At 41.1% G+C, this 21,830-nt stretch overlaps 1 protein-coding gene across 1 annotated transcript in view; it reads right to left on the bottom strand.

The window, feature by feature from the left end:
• Nucleotides 1-18,099, bottom strand: part of KCNAB1 (potassium voltage-gated channel subfamily A regulatory beta subunit 1) — a 399,544-nt gene extending 381,445 nt beyond the window's left edge. The window contains exon 1 of the mRNA XM_067737834.1: nt 17,797-18,099. Within this exon, the coding sequence (XP_067593935.1) occupies nt 17,797-18,038 (242 nt within the window). The 5' untranslated portion in view covers nt 18,039-18,099. The remainder of the gene's footprint in view (nt 1-17,796) is intronic.
• Between the last annotated feature and the right edge of the window lie 3,731 nt (nt 18,100-21,830).

Genomic DNA, 21,830 nt, shown 5'->3' with positions numbered 1-21,830 from the left:
TTAAAGGCAAACATAGGCAGAACACTCCATGACATAAATCACAGCAAGATCTTTTTGACCCACCTCCTAGAGAAAGGGAAATAAAAACAAAAATAAACAAATGGGACCTAATGAAACAAAAGCTTTTGCACAGCAAAGGAAACCATAAACAAGACGAAAAGATAACCCTCAGAAGGGGAGAAAATATTTGCAAATGAAGCAACTGACAAAGGATTAATCTCCAAAATATACAAGCAGTTCATACAGCTCAATACCAAAAAAACAAACAACCCAATCCAAAAATGGGCAGAAAACCTAAATAGACATTTCTCCAAAGAAGATATACAGATTGCCAACAAACACATGAAAGGATGCTCAACATCACAAATCATTAGAGAAATGTAAATCAAAACTGCAATGAGGTATCACCTCACACCAGTCAGAATGGCCATCATCAAAAAGTCTACAAACAATAAATGCTAGCGAAGGTGTGGAGAAAAGGGAACCCTCTTGCACTGCTGGTGGGAATGTAAATTGATACAGCCACTATGGAGAACAGTATGGAGGTTCCCGAAATAACTAAAAATAGAACTACCATATGACCCAGCAACCCCACTACTGGGCATATACCCTGAGAAAACCATAAAAGAGTCATGTACCACAGTGTTCATTGCAGCAGTATTTACAATAGCCAGGACATGGAAGCAACATAAGTGTCCATCGACAGATGAATGGTTAAAGAAGATGTGGCACATATATACAATGGAATATTACTCAGCCGTAAAAAGGAATGAAATTGAGTTATTTGTAGTGAGGTGGATGGACCTAGTGTCTGTCATACAGAATGAAGTAAGCCACAAAGAGAAAAACAAATACCGTATGCTAACACATACATATGGAATTAAAAAAAAAAACAGTTCTGATGAACCCAGGGGCAGGACAGGAATAAAGATGCAGACATAGACAATGGACTTGAGGACATTGGGGGAGGGAAGGGTAAGCTGGGACAAAATGAGAGAGTGGCTTGGAATGTAAAATAGCTAGGGGGAAGCAGCCACATAGCACAGGGAGATCAGCTCAGTGCTTTGTGACCACCTAGAGGGGTGGGATAGGGAGGGTGGGAGGGAGACGCAAGAGGGAGGGCATATGGGAATATATGTATACGTATAGCTGATTTACTTTGTTATACAGTAGAAACTCACACAACATTGTAAAGCAATTATACTCCAATAAAGATGTTAAAAAAAAAAAGCCGATATTTCCCTTTTTACCTTTAGTTAAATGAGATTTCTGCTTATTTTGGTTATATGATTAAGTAGCACAAGCTACCTGAGATGTAGACTAATATTGGAAAATATCCCTCTAAATATGAAAAGAGGATTTTGGAGCCAGAAGAGAAGTAAGAACCAGATCTAAAGTTCAAGGAATGGAGACAGCACACAGGTGGTTAATGGTGAGGTAGCCTCATCCCCAATTTCCAGATGATTGACTAACTGGAATCTTACTGCCATGAGTTCACTGCCATGCTGTCCCCTCCAGATATGATCAGTAGGGAGTGTGGTCAACATACGCAGTCGATTTTGCCTCACCATAATGTACTCCCCTTTTCTCCTATCAAGAGTAGTCTGCCCCTCCTTTCTCAGTGAGGGGTTGAGCATGAAGCCACAGAAGTCAGTTAGCTTCTCCCATCACCCAGATCCAGGAAGTGGTCCAGAGTGGACAGGTCATCCAATCAAAACCAAGGAATCAATGAGAAGATGGAACTCCTAGGAAAAGAAAGCTCCTTCTTTCTTCCTTCCTTCCGGAAGTGAATGAGTGCTTTTGTCAGCCATCTTGAAGATGAGAGAAGAGCTTGGAGCTACCACAGACCCTCCATCGTACAGAGCTGAGTGTGGAGCCATTACCAAAAAGAAAGTCACAAGTACAGAGAGAGAGAAACTAGATCCTGTCTACAGTGTTTGTACCTTAAATCCACCCTATCTCTGGAGTTTTCCCTATCTCTGGACTTTTTAGTTACATGGCCAGTAAGTTTCCTTTGTTACTTAAGCCAGCTTGAGTTAGTTTTTCTGTTACTTGCAAAACAAAACAAAACAACAACAAAAAACCCATATATTTCTGATAGAGATGGTCTATGCTATTCAAGGTTATCTATAGAATGGAAGCATTTTGATAGAATGCATTTCAATTTATCTACATAAAGGCGCACATTTTTTTCCAGGTTAAATTCAGAATGGGAGTCCTTATCTGTAAACCTTACTGCAGATCAAACTGCCGAATCTCAATCTCAATACTTGTTTTAGATCTAAGGTAGCTCAGAAAAGAACTTCAAAAGCATGTACCTTAAATTCTTAGAATCCAATTTTAATTGCAATTTTCCTCCCTTTTATAATAGTAATATACAAATTTGGAAATTAGGAATAGAGGAAGGGGTAAAAATCACTCACATTCTTACCACCTAAAAATAACAACTCCTAATATTTGGTTGTTTTTTCTTCTAAACTTTTTGCTGTCCTTTTTTCTTTCTTTTTTTTTTTTTTTTTTTTGCAGTACGTGGGACTCTCACTGTTGTGGCCTCTCCCGTTGCAGAGCACAGGCTCCAGACGCGCAGGCTCAGCGGCCACGGCTCACGGGCAGAGCCGCTCCGCGGCATGTGGGATCTTCCCGGACCGGGGCACGAACCCGTGTCCCCTGCATCGGCAGGCGGACTCTCAACCACTGCACCACCAGGAAAGCCCTGTCCTTTCTTCTTTAATTGAGTCCATTCAGATTGTTAAGTATGATATCTGTTTGTCTTGATTTAAAAAGTGAACTTCAGGTCAATATGAAAGACTTAATTGATGTGGAACATCCCGCACACACATACACACTCCAAGCAAAAAGAATTGCTGAATAAACTGTAACAAAATAAATTTAAATGCAAGCTTAAGGCCTAGAAAGGGAAATCTCCAGATGTCAGAACAAAGGGAGCACCAAAATCAGAAAAGCAGACAACAGGGTACAGGCATTATGTCATTCAGGAAGCAGAGAAGCTGTTTCATGAGGCAAACAGATAACTCCATGAGTTATCTGTTTAATAATCCAGCTTTACAAACATAATTATTATTAGAAAATCACTCTATTTTCTGGTTATATGTTGGGCCAACTTAAGTTTTCAGCTATGATTTTGTATATTTTTCTCTTTGTTCATAGGTAGGAGGAAATCCAGAGATGCTGTTCAGTGGGTGGCAGTCAGAGTTCTGCTAATTAGGAGTTCCGAATTAACTTTAAAATTTTTCCTAAATATTTTTTGTTTTCTTCTATCAAGCACATCTCTGGGTATAAAACAAAATACGTAGCTCTCTCTGCTCTTACTAAGGTTAACAGTAGCCTCCATGTTCCTAAATCCATTTGGTCTCCTCTCAGTTCTCACCTTACTGACCTCTCAGCAGTATTTAACACAGTTCATATCTCCAGCCTCCTTCCTTCATTTGGCTTTTTCTTCATTAGGCTTTTTCTCTTTTCTGTTGACACTTACTTGGCAGTCTCATGGCTTGACACTCTCATGATAGACTGATGACTTCAAGACGTATATCTTTATATCTTGAATATAAACCTGCAGCCCAGACCTCTCCCATGAACTCCAGGCTCTTGTCTACTTGATATTTTTCCCTTGTGGTCTAACAGGTGTTTCGACCTCACGTGTCCAAAAGCCATGCTCCTACTCTTCCTCCCACCAGATCTTCCCCTGCAGTCTTAACTCATCCCATTTAAGGGCAACTTGACTGTCCCAACTGCTCAGCCAAGTAACTTAGAGTCATCTTTGATTATTCTGTTTATCATATGCTACATCTAATTTATTTGCAAATGCTCTTAACTCCACTATTAAAAGTGACCCAAAATCAGATTGCTTCTCACCATTTTCACCCTCATTCAACCTACTGATATCTCTTACTTGGACCATAATAGTAACTTCCTAATCAGTAGCCCTGCTTCTACCTTTCAGTCTATTTTCCAACTTAGCTGTTGGAATGTTATTCATTCCATGATGGTCCTGTTAAAAAAAGAAACCCTGTGTAAAAACAAATCAAATCATGTCACTCTCCTGACCAATACTCTCCAAAGTCTTCCATCTCAAACAGATGGAAGCCAACATCTTGTAAATGGCCTACAAAGACCTGCATGATATGGCTTCTGTGCAGTGAAGTATTAACCTTGACCAAAGAAAGGTTTGACCCTTTGCCCCCAGCTCCTGAGAGGTGACCTCTAAGCCCTTGGAATGCTCTACCCACCAGGAGTGTGTTTATCTACCTGGAGGCCTTGGGCCATGCCTGATGGTCTATGCTAAATGTGTGTTATATAGTAGGGTTCTTGGGCCACAAAGAATCAGCTTGACCTCCATACAGGCAAGAGACCAAGGTCAACCACGCAGGTGGTCAATGTGTCTATGTGGCCGATCTGCAATGAGAACTCTGGGCACCAAGGCTCTGCTAAGTTTCCCTAGTTGGCAACGTTCTATGCACACTGTCACACACTGTTGCTGGGAGAAAAGCGCTCTCCACATGGCTCCACTGGAAAGGGCAGCTAGAAGCTCTGTGCCTGGTTCTCCTGGACCCCACTCTGGCCACTTCGTCTCTATGCTGATTGTAATCTGTATCTTTCTCCTATAAAAACTATACATGTGAATATAAAAGCTTTGCTGAATTCTGTGAGTCCTTATAATGAATCACTGAACCTTAGGGAGGTCTTGGGAACCTCCTGAACTTGCAGCACTTCCTTTACTTTCTCAACATGTTTTCTTGCTACTCTATGGATCATTCGCTCTGCTCATGTCTCACTGGCTTCTGTGATGTTTCTCCCTTATACACTTTTACTCTAGGCTTGTGCTGTACACTCTGTCTGGAGTATTCTTCCCCCAGAAGCCCATATGATTGTCCTTTTCACCTCCTTCAGACATTTATTCAACTGCTGTCTTCTCAGTTGGCCTTCCTTAGCTACACTATTTAAAATTGTAACTCTCCCCTGACACATATACTCATCTTCCTTCCATGTATTGTGTTTCTATAGAGAACTTATCCTTTCTGAAATGTTACACACTTTATTTTGTTAGTTTATTGTCTACCTCACCCTAACTAGGATGAAATCTTAAAGAAAGCAGGGAACTTAGTCTGTTTTGTCACTGCTGTGTCCCCCATGTCTGGAATAATGTATAATATAGGTGAGCACTCAGCAATAGCTCTTGAATGAAAGAATAAAATCTGTGTCTGTCTGGGAGGATATAAGCTAAAGAGTTCAACAGAACAACAGATACTGCACCCGAAACAATAAGGACTGGTTAGTGGTCGTACAAAATAACTTCATAAAAGAGTGCCACCAATGAATACTAAAATATGGATTTGTAGATTTGGCTGTGTGAACCTGATTTTCCATCTTCTGAGAGAATATGTTTTGGATCACCCAACAATTTAAAGGGGTCATGAGATATAGCAGGGAAAATATTTAACCTATACAGGACATGCAGAAACCAAGGATAGGTGAACATGGAGTCAGAAATGGAAGGTCCTTGGATAGGAAATGGTTGTGAGGAAGGAGCAGAAAGAAGATAGTTGGACTCTGTCCACTGTCATTGAGTCTCAACCAGGCTCCCTCAAGCAATTAAAGCCCCTGAGTGGATAAGTACGACCCTATTGTTGCCATTGCCCATCCCACTAACACTGAATTGAACAGGTCAGGGTCTTGCTCAGGAGGTGGAATGGGGCCAGGCTCCAAAGAGAAACCCCACAATGACCTATTGATACCCCAAGGTATCATCTTGCAATTTGCTAATCACCAGCCGAAGAGTGCCTTTGTTGCATGCCATGTTGTTCCTGGAAAAGTCTGATCTGTACCAAGAACAAGAAGCTCCAATCAGAACTCACAATCATCCACAATTGCCGAGTAGAGAGAGAACCTTCTAGTATATTTAGGATGATGTAGAGTCATCCAGGAATCCCAACAGGAGGGCTGACCCTCCAGACTCATCTCTGTCTTTTGGGAAATGACACCTGGGTATTATAATGAGACGATACCCTTCTTGTAATGAGATGGAAATGGAAATTGATTAGGAAAAGAGTAAACTAAAGAGGGCTAGTCTATGGGATTGATGGACAGGGGTAAGAAGGGGACAGCTTGTGGTGGGAAGGAGTGGAGGAGAGACCCATGACTCCGTAACGTGGGCATGTTAGCAACACATCTCAGGAGAAGCAAGGAATACGCAGAGTGAAGGCTGTGAGTATCTCATCTGGTCACAACCCAGGACTCCACTAGGACTGGACAGTGACATCACAGAGAACTTTCTGGAGGAAAGTACAGTGAAGACTCTGTGAATAGAGTGAAATAACTGAGTGAATGGAAAGTGAAACGAGATGGATGTCTGAGGAGAAGAAACAATAAAGTGGACTTATGACATTATAATGGGCAGCTTCAAAGGATTCTAACATCCAAGATTTCAGGACCTATTTCCTACGAGAACAATGCTGTCCCCCAAGTACCACTAAAACAAATGAGGGCACTTTGGATCTTTTCAGTAAAGAGAGAAGGTTGGGAAGTAAGTGGCAAGGAGGCTGTGGATGGAGAGTCTGGTGGAGCAACGCCCTGTGTCTGATAATCCAGCAGATTGTCTGCCAGTGAAAAATGAGGGCTTATTCCTCATACTCTTGCTTAATCATTCATTTATTCAGCAAACATTTATTGAGTTTTACACTAGATACTAGATTCTGGGAATTCTGCAATTAACCATACAGATAACATCCCTGTCCTCCTGGCGTTCACACTCCAGTGAACGAGACAAACAATATGGAAACAAACAAATCCAAGTGGTAAGAGGAAAAAAAACAGACAAAAAAGAAAACTAAATACAATTTTTTTTCAGACAAACAAAAACTGAGGTCATTCAATTTAAGCCCAAAATGACTAGAAGAACAGAAACTTCCACAAGAATATCTGGAGTGTAGAAGGAATTCTTTGTTTCCAGTTCAAGACCATTTCATCTGATGTGCAAAAGACAAGGTAAGCTTCTCTGATATTTGGGCTATATATGTTGTAATTTCAAATAAGTGGGGAAAATTTAGGCTATCAAAACTGACTTTGGGAATTTTAGAAGTATAAATTTAAGTTGCTATCTCATATAAGAACTTTGAGCTGGGACAGAGACTTACATATGAAGGATGAAACCATAAATGTGCTAGAATACATTGCAGAAAGACATATTATCCTTTATGGGGAAGACCTTTTGAAATAAGACATTAGAGCCATAAAACATAAGGGGGGAAAAAAAGAGTAGTAAGAGGAAAAATAGGGGTAAAGGAAGGAGGTGCTAATTTGATGAATTTTACAAAGATGTTACAGCAAGGATTAACCTTTTGGGAAATTATGCATAGAGATTCTGGTCTTACACAATGGTCATGTCAAGAAGCAATCATGGCTCCTTTTAAAACCCATAACCAGTTTCTAAATGTACATGTTGTCACTGTGTGTTGAGTTGTCTAATGCTGCAAAATTTCAAAAGCAGGGTGAATCAGTGATCTGTTACAGACCCTCCAAATGCTAAAGCAAGAGCTTAGATACTTAATGAGCTGCACATTCTGCACCCACACTCTACAATTTTCAGAGCTTCTATCTCATTCTGCCTTAACAAATTAAAAGGAATATCATGGAGGGAAAAATAGACAATTGGGTCAAAACTCCCTTATCTAAAAATATTCCACGTGACCCACTGAGAGCCTGTGTCTCCCTGGCTGCTGTGGCCTCTCAGCTACTCCCACCTCTCCCAGTGGGCTCACCAGGATGTGTGGCCAGAAGCCACACTCTTCTGCTCTGCAGCCAGTTTGGAAGAGGCCTCTCCCTTTGGCTGCTGCTTTAGTTTCTTGGCATGGTTCCCTGGCCAAGCATTATGGGTGCCTGATTTGGAGGCTAGAGGGTCCCAGGTAATCACATACTTGGCCCTGCCTGCCCTCCCTGCCTGTCAGTGCTCAGAGGACCTCACTCAGGTCCTGGTAATTCTCAACAGCCCCCCACAGTGCACGCCCCTCAGCAGAAGTGCTAAGCAGATAAACATAGGGGACTGAATTTATGTAGGTCAGTTAGGTCAGTATGTCTTTGAGATCCACCTCAGCTTTGAACCTAAAGGTCAAGATGACGATGTGGTGGCCTTGTTGGGGAGCTGTGGAAGACACAGTCCTCGATGCGGAATTGGTAGCTGTAGCCAGGAGGCCTTCTGGCCGCGCTTAGAGACGGTGTTGGCACCATAGCACCACCTCCCAACCCAAAGCAGACACTGCAATTAGTCACCACCCTCTTTCCCACTGACCTCCTCCCTGTGCTAAAACTAATTCCAGTCCGAACTATGCCAGATTGAAGGAAATGAAAAAGCCATGACAACAAAATACAATATTTGATCCTGAACTAGATGCAGTACTGGTGGAGTAAAAAAATTGCTATAAAGGGCACTATTGTGTCTGCTGGCAAAATGAGAATACAGACAGTGGATCAGATAAAAACTAGGTAAATCTGACTGAAGTTGGTAATTGTACTTGGGGGTGTATGAAAGAATATCCTTACCCTTAGGAGGTACTGAGGGGTAAAGGGCTATTATGGATGTAACTTACTCTCAAAAGGCTTGGAAAAATACATTGGAGGTGGGGGGAGGATGCAGAAAGCAAGCAGGTAAGAACACGATCAAATGGAGCAAAATGTTAACAATATATTAAAGATTAAAGTGCTACAGATATTCTATATATTATTCTTGCAATTTTTCTGTATGTTTGAAATTATTTTCCAATAAAAAAGGTTTTTTTTCATAATCTGATTTTAAGACTAGATAGGTTGTCTAAAAATAGCTCCTCTACTACCTGAACTTCCACCATTAGAGGTTTCTTTGGATATGACATATTTTACAGATACCCCAGGACCCCACCTTCAACTGGGACCGCTTTGCCTTCATGTGTTTTTCTGCATCATGATTGTTTGAAACACACTGTCCTGGAATGTATCTTCATCTGAACATTGGCGCACATCACAAAATATATAATTGAAATCTTAGGGAGCATCAGTTGATAACTAGCTAAGGGCAAGGCAGAGGAATCACTGATGAGAGGCTAAGGTGTTAGGCGAGGAGAGGTGTCCCATGATAAGCAAAAACCTGGTTACAGAGGAGGAAGGGCACCATCATTTGACCACCTTCTAATTTGGTGCTGAGCCAGACCTGCAGGGTCATGGTTCTAAGAACATTCGTGGGTTCTGAGCCAGACTTCTCCCAGGCAATCCTGACAACACAATCCTTCCAGATTCACTACATCTGCTCCATCTTAACTGTGCGACAAGATGCCTTCACCTGAGATGGGGCAGAAGACATCAACAGAACATTCTCTGAAGGAAGGCCAAGGGGATGACATGTCTGCCTTTCTTTTCTCCACCAGTCACCCACAGAGGTCTGTAGTGTAGTTCAGAATCCCATTCTTGGAAACCCCCAGACGTAGAAAATTTTCTCTATCAAATATCTAACTGGGTTAGGTTATGATAACATATCCCTGCTACAAGATTCTCAGAATCCTAAGTGTTACTGGTCATAACTTCTTACTTTTTCTCACTATAGAAGATTTCCCATTGTGATATAAAAAGAGATGCTTCTTAATTTTCACAATCAAGGAAAATATACAGATTCAAATTTAAGTTCTGGTCTAGGATTGCCTGGAAAAAGTTTAAAGATTTCTGCTTTCTGTGGTTCAGGGAACTGAATGAAGCGCTTCGGTTTTTTTTAATGAAATAGTGCATCCTAGTGGCACTTACAGGCACTGCAGATAAATTTAGGAAGAGGTTTTGTTTTTTTCCCTTGGGTAAAAATATATTTGACTCACAGTTGCTCCTTGTGCAGGGAAACCAAGTCTCAAAATGCTTTGTTTTTAATATGAAACTGCTGCAACTTTTTCCTATATGAGAAAGGGAGTGTTCATATAACACAGTGCTGTTCTTGAGCCCTGAATTTCCAGTGTTTTCATTATGCATAAAACAACTTTCCCTCTGGAAAACCACATGTGGAAATTTCAAAACAGAATGAAATTAATATTTCAAATCCAAGGGGCACTCATCTCTCACTTTTGCTTAAATTTTAAAGCATTTTCTATCTAAACTGACACTTCTAAAACATACTCGTTTTAGAACTTCTGTTCCATTCAATAGTAAATAAATATTCGGCCCCATTCTGAACAGGCCCCTTTCACTAAGCCTTCTAGGTCCTTTACCAGCAGGCTCTGAGGGTTTCAAGTAGTCACATAGGCTCTGAGACTGGACCATCTCAGTGTCTGCAACGTTCCTCCAGCCCAGCTGATGCCAGGAGAGCCACAGCCAGAGGACTCAGAGAAAATTAGCACAGGCCCCGAGACTGACCAAAATGAGGCCAGTCTAAAATAACTTATGTAGGCTTTTTTTTTTTAATGTGGAAAATACAACCCCCTGCTCAGCTAGCACTTTTTCTAGGCTTTTGATTTTCATGGCCATGGCCATAGCTACTTTTCAAGCAGGTCTGAGTGTGCCAAGCATTCCATGAAAAAAGTAGGTCAGCGGAGTATGCAGTGAAGGAGGGTTTGGAGGGTTTGGAGGGTTGGGGGTGGGGGGCTGGGAGGAAGACAGTGAGCTCAATTTAGGAACAAAAATAATTTTCAGCTTCCACACTGTCATGGAAATCATGAAAAGCGGAGAAGTCAAGAGGGGGATAGTCTTTCCTAAGCTTCCACTATGTGACTCTGCGTGAATAGCACTATCCTGGGAGGAGGGCTTTATGTGCATTTTCATTTCATAGATAAGGAATCAGAGGATCAGAGAAAGGGGTTGGGGGGAAGGTGGTCTGCAAATCCTCCAGCCAGGACACCACATTCTCACTTTGACGGAACCCAGGGAAAGAGTGTTCAGAGCGAAAACTAGTTCTTACTTATCATTAGAATCTTCATCTAGAGATCAATGAAAATTCTATCAGTTAATGAATGTTTTCAAACGCTTTGCCAGGACACCTTTGTTACAAGCTGGTAGGTGAGTGAGGTTTCTCTCTGGCTTTCCCACCCTCTTCTTCAGGCCTGCCCGCCGGTATCCCCACACAGCCCCTGCACCACTGTGCCACGCCCCGACACCCAAGCTTGCCCCTTGATCCAGTCTAGAGACTTCGTTCCTATCTTCTCTGTTTTCAGGTCGGCCTGGCCGTTGTCCTGTTTCCTTCTTGCTCTGCTGCCTATTAGCTTAGATTACACACCTCCATTTTAACAGAACTGGAGCTTCTAGTTGAAGAAATTCTCAGGCAGTGTGGCAAGTGAATGGGAGAGGTACTAGAAGGTACCAGTGGGCATTTTAGCCCTTTTAATTTCATTCTGTCTCAAATATTTCTGTTCTAGACACAATGCTAGGCACTGGAAATACACAGACTGATAAAAGATGATTTTTATCATTCTATTACACCATTTGGAGAGTAATTTATTCCAATGTTTCCTGAGGCTGTTTTCATTAAATAGGAGGCCATGTGTGAAGTAAAAAGAAAAAAAACACCTTCTCAATAGATCCTGAGGATATATTCCAATAGTAGAAGCAAAAAAAGAATGTATGTAAGCAAGTGAGGAAAGGAGAGTGATATGCTCAGAACTGTGTAAGATTTAATTACACATGTTTATTTTCTGCCCCTCTCTCTTTTTTAGATACAACACCACACCCTTTTTCTTTCAATCTCTGAAAGATGACTAAACGATGGATTCCTAGGATTGGTTAAGAAGGAGGTGAAGCGAGGAAACCCTGTTTGTTAGGCTCCCACCATGGCAGGCAGTGAGCTAAGCACTTTCATAAATGTGACTTCATTTAATTCTTACAACACTGTCATGAGGTAAGTTGAATTAGGCCCATTTTACAGAAGAGGAAACTGAGACTCAGCAAGGCTAAGTAACATATTATATCTAAGATAAAGGAGGAAATATGGGGCTAGAGCACTATAAATGGGGGAAAGGGACATTCCTACTTGTCTTTGGAGTCTTTCTTTCTGTTCCCCAACTTCTGAATGCATATACCTCAAAGAAGCAATACATGCTATCTAAGTGCAAAGCACAGGAGGATTGCAAAATAGTATAAGCTCTAGTTGTTCTCCTCAATATGACAACAGCATACTTTTGAGACACACACACACACACACACACACACACACACACACACACTCCAAACTATATGGAACAAAGACAAGTCATTCTGTGAGAGAGAAGGGAGAGCCTGTGGTTTGGATTTGTCTCGGCAAGGGGGACGTGTGAGAATATTCTAGATGGGGAAAGCAATGATGAGTGAGACTTGATGTTTCAGGACAGGGATGGAGGGCCAGTGTGCCAAGAAGTAGGACTGACGCAGATTGCAGAGCAGAGCAATGAGAGCAGTGCCTGGAAGACTGGATTAGAGGGGGACTGCAGCAACCCCGGGAGGCAGGGCGTGGGGTGTGTGGTGTGGGGGGGGATATGGAATGTGCAGGGGGGTGTGGGGAGGGGAGGAGGTGTGTGCGGGCTGTGTGGGATGTGAGTGCGGTGTGTGTGGAATATGGAGTGTGTGTGTGGTGTGTGGGTGTGTATGTTTGTATATGTGATGTGTGGGGGGTATGGGGGGGTGTGGGGGGATATGGAGTGTGTGGGGGGTGTGTATATGTGGTATGTGGGTGTGGGTGTGTGGGTGTGGTATGTGGGGGTGTGTGTACGTGTGTGTGGTGTGTGTATGGGGGTGTGTGTGTGTGTGCTGTGTGGGTGTGTATGTTTGTATATGTGATGTGTGTGGTGTGTGTGGAGTGTGTGTGTGGTGTGTGGCGATATGGAGTGTGTGTGGGGTGTGTATATGTGGTATGTGGGTATGGGGGAGTGTGTGTGGTGTGTGGACTAAGGGAGTATGTGGGTGTGTACGTGTATGTGATGTGTGTGAGGTTATGTGTGGTAGGGGTGTGTCTGTGTGTGTGGTGTGTGTGTATGGCGTGTGTATGGTGTGGGGTGTGTGTGTGAGGGTGTGTGTTGGCATAGGGTGGGATGGGGGTTGGAGGGCTGGGAATAAATATGGATTATGGAGCGAGCACTGGACTGGGACCCAAAGGACAAGGGCTTTGTTGTTGGCTGAAAACACATTTCTGAGCTTCAGTTTTCTCCAGCTGTAAGACCAGAAATTGGAGCAGATTATCTCCGAGGTCTGTCCCACATCAATAATTCCAAAACTTCGCCCCACCTCTCCTTTTCTTCTTTTGTCCCCTCCCACCTTCTGCTCAAGGCTATAGAAAATTTTGTCTTTGGTTGGCAACTAGCATTTGTTTTAAATGTGAGAAACAATTGTTTCATTCCATGAACCTGGACAAGCCCTGTCATTATAAAATAGCAAAATCTGTGTCATTATTATTGGGGAATTTTTTAAGTGTAAATAATTTCAAACTAATTGATGCAGTTTCTATTAAACCAATGTCATTTCTTCTACCACACCCACTTGCTTTTACTGAATTGTTATTTTATATAATGCCCCTTTTTAATATTAGGGGCCCCATGAGAAAAAGCCCGAGGACACTGCTGTGTTTACTATAAGGACATTTTTTGAAGATATTAATTTACACAACGAAGAACCACGAGAGAACTTTCTCTCTGATCTCCACATCAGAGAGAAGTGTTCCATCCCTGAGCAGCTGGCTCGTGTTCACCTAAAGGACTCTGAGACTGCTGTAAAGAGCTCCATGGCCCTCTTCCCAGCTTGGTGCTACTGGAAAGCGCAGGGCCAAATCCAGGTGCAAGGGCATGGCTTGCCCGTGTCACCCTCACTCACCCAGGCTGCCTTCCTTTCCTGTTCTTAATCTTTCTAGGTCTCATCCTTTTTTTTTTGGCCATACCACGTGGCTTGTGAGATCTTAGTTCCCTAACCAGGGGATTGAACTCGGCAGTGAAAGCACAGAGTCCTAACCACTGGACCACCAGTGAATTACCTCTTTTTTTATTTATTTTTATCTTTCTGAATTATATGCAGTTGGGCACCTTAAATACCTCTGGAAACAAGGAGGTTTAAAAATAAATGAATAACCACAACAAATAAATAGTCTGTACAACTGAAAGCTTTGTTTTCTAGACCAGGGGTCAGCAAATTATGGTCTACTGGCCAAATCTGGCCTGCCACTTGTTTTCATATGGTCTGTAAGATAAGATTGGCTTTTTTTTTTAATGGTTTGGGAGGAATAAAAGGAAGAAGATTTGTGGTATGAGAAAATTATATGAAACTCAAATTTCAGCGTCCGTAAGTAAAGTGTAATTGGAACATAGCCACGCCCACTCCTTTGCTTATTGTCGATGGCTGCTTCCACCTACAAGGGCAGAGTTCAGTAGGTAGGACAAAGGCAGATGTAGCCCATGATCTTAAAATATCTACTATGTGGCCTTTTACAGAAAAAGTTTGGGGTCCCTTGGATTAGACCTTCATTTTACATCCATTTGAGTTCCTCCCGGCTTATGTGAGTATTATAAAATTGCTTCAAAGCTGGGTGTCTACTGCATCCTTACTCCATCTAGATTGTTTTTGTGCTTTGTCCATAAAACTAATTCTCAGTGTATTTCTACTTTGACACAAGCTCAGGTTCACTGTCTGGCTCAGAGTTCAATGCTTTGTAATAGAGATAGCCTCCTAGAAATAACTGAAGGACCCTCTTGGGTGACTATTTCATAGATATTTTTAAAATGAATTCACAAAAAACTTCTATTTTTGCTGAAAATTCTAAGCCAACAGAAGGATCGACACAGCAACTTGGCACTTTATACACCACATTCAAACAATTTCCTCCCATTTCTTTTCAGTTGATACATGTGTTTGCATATTTACTGATTTTTTTTCCTCCCCTGGTCACCCTTAGTTAGAAATATAACCAAATCTCCATGGAAACACAACATAATGCTCTCTCACAGATGATTGAGGGACCCGAGCAGCTGGTATTGGGCTGAAGGCTGCAATGGCATCTGACCAAATTAGGAAGAGAAAACAGCTTACCCGGCTCTTCCAGACCGCTCAGAATTCTAAGCTCAGCATGGAAACCTACACAGATTGTGAATTACTGCAGATTTTTAAAAAACTTCTCTTATTATTTTTAACCACTTTATTGAGATATAATTTACATACATACAATTCACCCATTTAAAGTACAACATAATGATTTTTAGCATATACACAGGGTTATTACTGCAAAGTTTTTAATTCTTTCTTTTCTTTCTGAGAATACTCTATCTTATCCATTTGTATGTTTCAGCTATAGGGGGCTTTCATCCCCTGCCCCCAGAATGATTGACAGGAGACACAGAATAAGCAGGAAGGGAACCTACATTTAGTGAACATCTACTGTGTGTTAGGAACTTATATGTCACACCTACTTATATGACTCTCAGTGTCACACAGTTTGTAAAGCAGAAGAGCTGGGATTTGAACTCTGGCCTGATTAACTCCAAAGCCCATTCTCTTTCCACTACACATGAAATAATACTCTTCAGAAAGAAGAAAATAGAAAAGGCAGGTTGAATGAGGTCTTTTAACATAGCCACGGTCTTGGGGGGAGGTGGAAATCAAGGTAAAGAAGAATAAAAAAGTCTCCTCACCTAACCCCAACTACGCCTATAAGAAGTCAAGGTCAAAAGCCAGGTTGGGCAGGAACCAAGAGAACCTGGATACTCTTCCTTAAAAATCCATCCCTAATGCTTAAAGGAGAATGTTTTAAATAAGGATACTTAATAAGTGCCTTGAAAAAAGAATAGACAAAGTACTATGGACATTTGGAGAAAGGAGTGGGGAGGGGTAAAGGTGACATGTGTCAGGAAGAGGTGGCAGAGAATAGCAAGTTCATCATAATTCAAAGCCTTGGCTATTTTCTGGGGCCAAGTATCTATTTAACTGTACTTTCTCTCCTCATATTCTGATCTAGGAACAATGATCTTCTAAGTCCCATTTCCTAGTAGAATGTGGTCTAGTGGCACATACGCTTGCCTAAGAGCCTGCCTCTGTGAGATGGACCTGCCAGCCATGCTCTCCAAGGCATCTTGAAGAGTCACCTCAGAACTGTACTCTCAAGCCGTGCAGAGGATGGGATCTGCAGGCGTGCCTGGGAAACCAAGCTGGGATGACTGCTCCCCTCAAGCAGGTGGGCTCCAATCCCCCACCCTCAACTAGGAGACCTTTGTTCTTACCTATTTGAAGGGAGCATTCCTGTGCTCCATAAGTGCTTAGAAAACACTGTCCTAGAACATATCTTTGTCTAACACTGGCACACATCACAAAATATGTAGTAGATATTCAAACCAGGACATTGAGAGAAAGAGGCCTGCCCTCTGAAGATTTATAAAAGTGTTCATGGTGATACCACCCATCCTGGGACAAAGATGCAAAGACACATTGTTTTTGAAACAGCGAAACAGTCCATCTTCACCAGATCTATATTCCACCACTATTACCACTGAGGGTCAAGGAAAGCATGGAGAATAGAGTGAGAGAATACGGAGAGTCAGAGAGAAGGTAGCTCCTTCTAGTAAAGACAGATTCAGAAAAGGTGGGTGAGGAATGACATCATCTCCTCCTCCATCCCAGGGTGTGGAGCCATAGGTTCTCTTGGAAAGGTTGTTAGATTCTTCTTAGGCTCCACTTCTAAAGCATGATGGGGTGAGCTGTCTTATGTTTATATGCCCTGTAAACCTAGAAGAGTTCATTCGTCTTCTGCAGGAGCCCTTTTTTGCATAAAGAGTCTGTGTGAAATACTTAGCTCTCCAGAGATGAGCCATCTCATTGCAAATTGCTTTATTAATCAAATTAGCTGATAACTAGAGCAGTAGGTACTGCATTAAAATAGACCTTTTGATTATAGAAAAATAAAATCATTTAGGGACATCTTGTCTATGCAAAAACAATCTTATTCTGTGAACTGGAAGTTTTGACTTGAGCTAAAACAACTGTTCTTTATAAATGCTAAGGGCTTGGGGTTTTGTTTTTTGTTTTTGTTTTTGTTTTCAGTTTCCAGCACCTTTGTCCTTCTGAACAGCTTTTGCTCAGCTTCCTGGATATTTAAAACTCTAGGCATTTGTCAAGGAAGTACTTGTGCGGGTACAGCTGGGTGATTTAGCTAAGCACAGACATATCTTATAGAGGTTTGAACAATAATTGCTCAGAAAAAGAATGATCTTCCCATTCCAGAGCAATTTTAAAAGATTATACATCCAACCCCATACTAGGAAAAAAATTCTCCTTTTTGTTAATCTTTCACAGAATAAATGATGGTATTGGAAGGTTAGAGAACAACCAGTAATTTATCTTGGGCTACACTGATAAAAAGTGCTGTCATTTCAAGAACCTGCTCAGTCTCATGAACTACTTTATTAGCTATTAGCACAACCACATGATTCAGGCTTAAAAGAAAATAACAGCCTTGAAGGCCAGGCAGCATTAAAAAAATTCTAGTCTTAATTTATAAATTCCCTTAAGAAGAATAGAGCACCCATTCTTCATTACGATCTGCTAAATCACATATTTTTGCTTAAGTATCAAGCCAAAGACATTTCTAATGGCACAAGTTTGGGAACTTCCACAGGTGAATTTGACTATCTTTATGTAATCTTTGAAGCGAAGAGAAAGTGGACAAATTAAAGCTTGAAAAATTAAGGCAGCCCAAGAAGAGGGCTCACTGCGTTCATTTTTCTTTTCCTTTTGCTATATAGTATTTTTTTTGCTATTTCAATCCTTCTGTCTTTAATAACAACAACCTTTGACTTCAGTGCAGTGCCCTGGCTGGATAACATTGCAACCAGCAAGTACCTGTAAGCCATGCCCGTCTCTGCCCTGGTGGTTTCCTGCAACGAAATTCCATGGACACGTAAAAACTTCTCCAGATATTTCCGTTCCGCTGCTCCACTGGGCCTAACAGGCCAACAGGCTGCCTGAGGCGGAGGCTTTGTTACTGCTAGGTGCCGTCTACATTTCAGAGCCGATTCGCTGGATTTGGGCAGACCCAGCTTGGGGCTGGGGATGTCTGCACAAGCAGGTTTATACAGATGCATGCTTCAAAAACTCAAGGAAGCAAAGCTAACTTCACAGTACTTAGCTCTAAGACTGGCTGTATCTTGCTATGATTATCTTGGGTTATCTAGCTTTGGTGTGTCCCTAAAAGGGAGCAGCTTGTTTTCCTTAGATGTCCCTTATCGTTTTTGTATGTGAGCAGGATCCTGAGCTCCTGGCAGAATTGCTGGTTATAAGTCCCTGCCAAAGCCTGTGCAAAACGAAGCCTGACCAAGGCCAATCGCATTTCTCGTCCCTGTAAAGTTTGAAAAGTCGAACTTAAGCAACCCCTTATTGGCCCTGGGGCAAAAAAAGTATGGGCACCATTCCCCATGTCTTTCTATTTAGGTAAAAGGAAATATTTTGGTGGGAGATAGGCCAAATATTCTCTTCTCATAAGGCCTTGGGGATGATTCATGAGTGTGTAATGAGACCTCTCTAAATCATCAAATATTCCATAATCAAATAATTTATTATACTAGTGACATGATTCATTTGGGTGAAAGGCCCAAAACATTTTTCTTTTTCAGATGTTACAGTCAAATGATAGGAAATATTAATAAGGTGACTTTAAAAAGCAAAGGACCCACACAAATATGCCCAATTGATTTTTGACAAAGATGCAAGAGCAATTCAATAGAAGGATAGGCATTTTGACAAACGGTGCTGGAGCAACTGGACATTCATAAGCAAAAACAAACAAACAAAATTAATGAACCCTTGACTAAAATCTCACATTTTTACAAAAATTAACTCAAAATGGATCACGGACATAAATGTAAAATGTAAAACTAGAAAACTTCTAGGTAAAAACTTAGGAGAAAACCTTCAGGAACCGGGGCTAAGAGTAGAATCTTAGACTTGATGCCAAAAGCACAATCCATAAAAGGAAAAAATTATAGATTGGATCACATCAACATTAAAACTTTTGATCTGTGAATGACCCTGTAAAGTGAATGAAAAAAGCAAATTACAGGCTGAGAGAAAGTATTTGCAAATCACATATCCGACAAAGAACTTATATCTAGAACATATAAAGAAACAAAAACTCAAACTCAAGAATAAAAGCATAAACTATCCAATGAGCAAATGGACAAAAGGTATGAACAGACGTTTCACTGAGGAGGAATGGCAAATAAGCACATGAAAAGATGCTTAATTATTAACCATTAGGGAAAATGCAAACTAAATTCACAATGAGATATCACTACACACCTATCAAAATAGCTAAAATAAAATGATAACACTAAATGCTGACAAGGATTCAGAGAACCTGGATCACTCATAAACTGCTGGTAGGAATATAAAATTGTACCACGACTTCCATAAAGAGTATGGCAGTTTCTTATAAAGCTAAACACACCAAACTTACCATATGAAACCGAAATTTACTCTTGAGAAATGAAATCTATGTTCACACAAAAACCTGTACACAAATGTTCATAGAAGGTTTATTCATAACAGCCCCAAACTGGAAACAACCCAAATTTTCTACAAAGGATGAATGGTAAACCATGGTATATCCGTGTTATCAATACTACTCAGCAATAAAAAGGAATGAACTACTGATACAGACAACATTGTAGGTAAATCTTATGCTGAATGACAAAAAGCCAATGCCAAAGGTTACATACTGTATGATTCCAATTATATCACATTTTTGAACTGACAGAATTATAGAGATGGAGAACCAGTTAGTGGTTGCCAGGTGAGAGGGAAGAAGAAAGGGGGGGAAGGTGCCTCTGGCTATAAAAGGGTAGAAAAGGCTTTCTTGTGCTGGGACTATTATGTCTTGACTATGGTGGCGGACACACCAATTTACACACGTGCTAAAATTGCATAGAACTAAATACACACACAAACACACACACACACGAGTGCATGTAAAATGAGTGAAGTCTGAATAATGTCAGTGGCTTGTATCATTGTCAATTTCCTAATCGTGATTTTGAACTGTAGTTATGTAAGATGTCATCATTGGGGGAAACTGCGTAAAGGGGATATGGGATCTCTCTGTATTGTTTCTTACAACTGCATGTGAATCCATAATTATCTGAAAATAAAAAGTTTAAAAAAAAGCAAAGAGTCTCCTCATATAAGGTCCTTCCACCTTGTGATTCCAGCTGTGACTCTCCTCCAACCATGACTCCTGGACATGAATGGTTCATCCAGTTCAACAGGCTTCCTGCTCCCAGCCCACCGATCACCATATCTTTGCTCACTTGGCTTCTAGCCAGTCCCTTCAAATGTTCCCTTAAAGCTCACCTCCTCTAGGAATTCTTCCCCGAGATCCCAGCCCCTGGTATACAATCATTCCTTGAAATTCATCTTGCAATTCACTTCTAAGGCATTCACTTAACAATTCTAAACTGTTCCCAAACATTTGCACATCCCCAATGGTTTCTGCCATATTTTTGTAACACCTGTACCATTATTTATTTACCGTTTGGAGTTAGCTTGAGTTTTTTAACCTAAATGTTATGAACTGAATGTTTGTGTCCCTCCAAATTTTCATGTGTTGAAATTAATCTCCATTGTGATGGTATTTGAAAATGAGGTCTTTGAGAGGTGATTAAGTCATGAGAGTGGAGCCCTCATGAATGGGATTAGTGCCCTTACAAGAAGAGGCCAGAGAGCTAACTCACTCTCCTTCTGCCATATAAGGACACAGCAAAATATGGTTGTCTGTAAAACAGGAAGAGGGCTCTCAGCAGAACCTGACCATGCTGACACCCTGATCTTGGACTTCCTAACCTCCAGAACTATGAAAAGCAAGTGTTTGTTGCTTAAACCACATACTCTATAGTAATTTGTTATAGCAACCCTAACTAAGACATTCAGTAAGGAAACATTACAAGCATCATAAAAAGAAAAACTTTATCACTTGTAATAAAATAGAATGCAAACTGTAAAAAATAAATAAAATTTAAAATGAAGAATAGTATTAAATTGTAGGTGGAAATTATTGGTGTCCAAATGTCTTATCTTTTCAGTTTTTATTGAGAAGAAGGTATTTCAGCACAGATCTGAGACTTTCTTTTCTTTCCTCTCTCTTTTTTTTTTAGGTTATCAGAAGAATTGAGAGGAAACTGAAACTGGAATATACCACCTTTACAATTGGAATCAAATTTATTTAATGCCCTATCTGTGTACACACTAAAATCATCTCCTTGTCCACCAGTGGTACTTGTACCTACCTTGGGAAACACAGAATGATAATATATTGCCCCAGAGTATTAGATACCTCCTCCTGCAAGTGCACATCTAACTCCCCCTCTAGACTTACTCCTCTTTGAGGGGAGGGACGACTGTATCTGGCAAAAGCTTGTGACGTCCATAATAATCAGCATGGTGTTCTGTGCATGATTGACACTTCAAGGATATTAATGGTTTACTTGCTTGAATTTTAAATTCCCCAAAGCTACCTTTGCCCTTGTCAATCTGTTTCCATTTTCACCCCAGCAGCCAAAGCTCTGAGCCTCAAGAGAGAAATAAAAGCTTACAAAGAGAAGGCCAGAAAAGTTAGAAGAGAAATCAGGCAGCAGGACAGTGTTAAAGAGAAACTCGAATTCCCAAGTAAAGTTGTATCTATTGTTCAATCACTTACGCTAGCCACTGGTTAAATGAGCCACAGAAGTGGTTCCTCCAGTGGAGTTCCCGCCAAAGAAGAAACAGAGGTGAACTAGAAGAGCAGTCGTGAATAATGAGACATGAGCCCCCTTCAATGTTTTTTTCTGCCCTCTGAATATGGAACCAGGCCCAAGAGAGGAGAGAGGGATGAGAAAGCCAGTATT

This window comes from Pseudorca crassidens, chromosome 5 (assembly GCF_039906515.1).
Source record: "Pseudorca crassidens isolate mPseCra1 chromosome 5, mPseCra1.hap1, whole genome shotgun sequence".
In the NCBI taxonomy this organism is placed as follows: domain Eukaryota; kingdom Metazoa; phylum Chordata; class Mammalia; order Artiodactyla; family Delphinidae; genus Pseudorca; species Pseudorca crassidens.
The sequence above is the reverse complement of the archived record's forward strand: the minus strand, read 5'-3'. Positions and strand labels throughout refer to the sequence as shown.